This window comes from Ambystoma mexicanum, chromosome 8 (assembly GCF_040938575.1).
Source record: "Ambystoma mexicanum isolate Mex_15411 chromosome 8, UKY_AmexF1_1, whole genome shotgun sequence".
NCBI lineage: Eukaryota > Metazoa > Chordata > Amphibia > Caudata > Ambystomatidae > Ambystoma > Ambystoma mexicanum.
Genome location: NC_090929.1, coordinates 1,032,393,743 through 1,032,397,503, shown reverse-complemented (window position 1 = coordinate 1,032,397,503; position 3,761 = coordinate 1,032,393,743). Strand labels below are relative to the sequence as shown.

The 3,761-nt window shown below is 54.3% G+C and overlaps 1 protein-coding gene across 1 annotated transcript; it reads left to right on the top strand.

Moving 5' to 3' along the window:
• The first annotated feature begins 770 nt into the window (after nt 1-770).
• On the top strand, nt 771-1,091 carry LOC138473038 (uncharacterized). Its single transcript, XM_069611521.1, has one exon. The coding sequence runs from the start codon at nt 771-773 to the stop codon at nt 1,089-1,091; it is 321 nt and encodes a 106-aa protein (XP_069467622.1).
• Nucleotides 1,092-3,761: the final 2,670 nt, after the last annotated feature.

Below are 3,761 nucleotides of genomic sequence, written 5' to 3'. Positions count from 1 at the left end.
GTAGTTGGCGGATTCCGCACGACCCTCAGCCATGGTGAGAACAGGCTACCATCCAAAGTGTACGTAGTGAACGCGGGGATCGAATGCTTTCTGAGCGGTGATGCGGCGGAGGACTTAGGGCTCGTACAGTTTGTCAATCAGATCGGGGAAGCCCAAGAGGTCGAGAAACTCCTGGCGCAACATCCCAACATGCTGAACGGGATTGGGTGCCTGAAGGGAAAGACAATAAAACTCCACATTGACAAGTCGGTCCAGCCAAGGGCCGTCAGACATCGGAGGACCCCATTCCACATGCGCTAGCAGGTGGAGATTGAACTGAAAGCGCTGGAAGAAGCAGGTATCATCGAGGAGGTGACGGGGCCAACACCATGGGTGTCCCCGATGGTGGTCACACGAAAACCCAAACAACCGGGGAAGGTCCGCATTTGCATAGACATGCGCCTCCCGAACACTGCCATCAAGAGGGAGCGCCATATCACGCCAACCCTCGACGAGATTGTGGCTGATCTCACAGGATTGAGAGTCTTCTCAAAAGTTGATCTGAAAGCAGGGTACCATCAGCTGAAGCTACCCAAGGACTCTCGGTACATAACGACTTTTTCTACACACTTGGGTCTGCGAAGCGGCTAAGCTTCGGCATATCTTCGACAGCCGAAGTCTTCCAACAGACCATCCAAGAAGTCATCCGGGACATCCCAGGTGTCCTCAATGTCAGTGACAACATCCTGATCCACGCCCAGGACAAAGGTGAACACTCGAGAAGGCTAAAGATGCTCTTGGACCGTTTGGAGGCTGCGTGCCTAACCATCCACAAGGAAAAATGCAAGTTTTTCAAGACGGAGATATCTTTTTTTGGCTACAAGTTCAGCAGCTCTGGCATCTCGCCGGACCCCCAGAAGGTCGCTGACATACAGGCCGCAAGTCTGCCCAAGACTCCCACCGACATCCGCAGCTTCCTGGGGATGGCCACATTGTCGGAACCCCTTCGTGAACTCACAAAGCTCAACGCGAAGTGGGAGTGGGGAAAAGCTTGTGAAGATGCCTTCGAGAGCATCAAAGAGTCGCTGTCCGTAGAGACGAGAATGGCGTAATATGACACCGCTCTTCCGACGGAACTCTATGTGGACGCCAACCCTGTCGGCCTGGGGGCCATCCTCATGCAGGTTACTAACGAAGGCGAGAAGAGACCCATCGCCTATGCGTCGCGTGCTCTCACAGCGACGGAGCAGAGGTACTCTCACATCGAGAATAGAGGCGATCGCCGTACTGTGGGGGTGCTGCCACTTCCACCTGTATCTGTATGGCCGCAAGTTCATGGCGATTACGGACCACAAACCCCTCTTACCATCTTCATGGGCACTTCCTCGCACCCACCGGCCAGAATAGCCAAATGGCTGCTACACCTTCAGCAGTACAATTTTGAGCTCCTTTATCAACCGGGATGTGGCAACCCGGCAGACTTCCTCTCCAGGCATCCGAGAGCGGCAATGCCACAGGAAGTCCAGGTGGCTGAAGAGACCGAAGAACACATCTGCCAGGTGGTGCGGGCAATGAGGCCGAAGGCGGTCAGCATTGAGGACATCGCGGAGGAAACATGCAATGACCCCTCCTGCGATTTGGTGAAAGATGCCATCATTTCGGGCGACTGGAGGTCATTTATGAAAAACACGCACAACAGGACGGAAGAGGCAAAGGCGTTCCTCACAGGAACATTCACCGTCTGCCAAGACTTGTGGATAACAGACCAGGGGCTGCTGCTCCACGGAAATCGCATCGTCATTCCGCCAGGCTTGCATGACCAGATTGTGGCACTCGCCCATGAGGGCCACCAAGGGATGGCTCGAACGAAGGCTTGCATTCGACACCGAGTGTGGTTCTCACGAATTGACGAAAAAGTGGAAAAACTTATCAACACCTGCCTGCCGTTCCTCATAACCAGAGCCCCACCAGATCCGGAACCCATCCTATCGGCGGAACGAGGCTCTGGCAGGTGGGACACGATAAGCATTGACTTCTGCAAACTACTAGAGGGCCTGTACCTCCTGGTGGCAATCGATGACCACTCCCGATACCCCGAAGTCGAGGTGGTCGAGTCCACGGCAGCGGAAGTGGTCATCCCGGGCCATTGAGTAGATGTTCGCGACACATGGACTCCCAACCACAATCAAAAGTGACAATGGAGCACCCTTCCAAGGGGTGGAGTTCAAACAGAACTTGCAAGATCTGAACATTCCGGTATCACCACATCATGCCCAGGTGGCCCCAGGCTAACGGGGATGTGGAACGATTCATGAGAACAATTAACAAAGTGTTGAGGCTGTCGAAGGCAAATGCCAGCCCGTGGAAGGTCGACCTCTATCGTTTCCTGAGGAACTACAGGGTCACCCCGCAATGCACAACAGGCGTTCTCCCAGCAGATCTCATGTTCGGCACCGTCATCAGATCGTCCATCCCACATCACCCCAGCAGAGGCCCGGACGAGCTGGACGAGAGGTGCACTGATAGAAGACGAAGGGGCGCCAACGCCAACATGAGTGCCAAGAGGAGGTCACGACCATCCGACCACCAGGTGGGTGACCAGGTGGTCATGTTACGGAACCCGACGAAGTCCAAAATGGATTCCCGCTACGAGACTCTCCCATGGACTGTCCGTGAGACACGAGGGACCATGATAACTGCACAAAGTGGGCATCGTCAGGTGACACGCAACGCGTCATGGTTCAAGGCGGTGCCGCGCAACCTCTAGACTGATGGGGACTGTCCCCAAGAAGATGAGGAGTCGCCATGGATCGAGGACGGACCCGAGGATCACCAAGGCGAAGAAAATGCAGGTGACAGAACATGGGAGCAGGGGAGCGAACAGGACCTGGTTGAGCCGGAGGCGGAAGGTGAGAGATCTGGTGAGACTGTAGAAACCGCCTCACGGGGTGGAAGATATGGCCTGAGAGCTGCCACTCAGCCGCCATCTCGGCTCAAGGACTATGTGTGGTAGTGTGGACTTTGAAATTTGTAAAAAGGAATTTGTGTTTGTATTTTGTTATACTCATGAGTAGAAGCCCACTCGTGTGGGTGTGTTCCGTTGTTGTGTTTTGTTTATAATAAAGGAGGAATGTTATATCCGCCCTCCGCCCCGCTACGCGGTGACGTAGGCCGTCTTAATAAAAGCCCCGCGCAAGGGAGGCAGTTCCGGGCACAGAATCCAACAACGTGTGTCGTCTCTTTCTTTCGCTCCGGCTGGAGCTGCGTCACTGAGGCCTACCTCCGAGGCCTACCACGTTCTGCCTCCGTGCGGGGCCGGAACATAACAGCACTCCATCGCTATGGCGTCCCACGGGAGTCAGCAGCAGGCCCCCAACGGAGTGAAACACCCCTCGCCCTTGGTCCCGCGGGCTGTTGAGGTTTCTTTCAGAGGCACTGAAAGAGATCAGAGAGAAAGGAGGACAATTTGCTGAAAGCCTGCTGAGAGCAATAATTATAATAATAATTAGTTATTTCTAAGGACAGGCCGAGGATGAAACCTGTGTTGCTCTGCGCCATCTTTCTTCCACAGCGAGCGCGTTGCCTCTGAGCTATCCTCCCGAGCAGCTCAGACTTTCGCAGAAGCCAGAGACCAGAATGAGAAAGCCAGAGCTTACTGAGCTCTCAAGCACAGGACAGTGCCCTCAGGCTGTTCAATGATAACAACTTCAGCATGGCACCAACCCTCACAAGGAGGAAGACATGTTTGCTGGTAAGCTAATTGTGATATTCTGTAGGCAAAT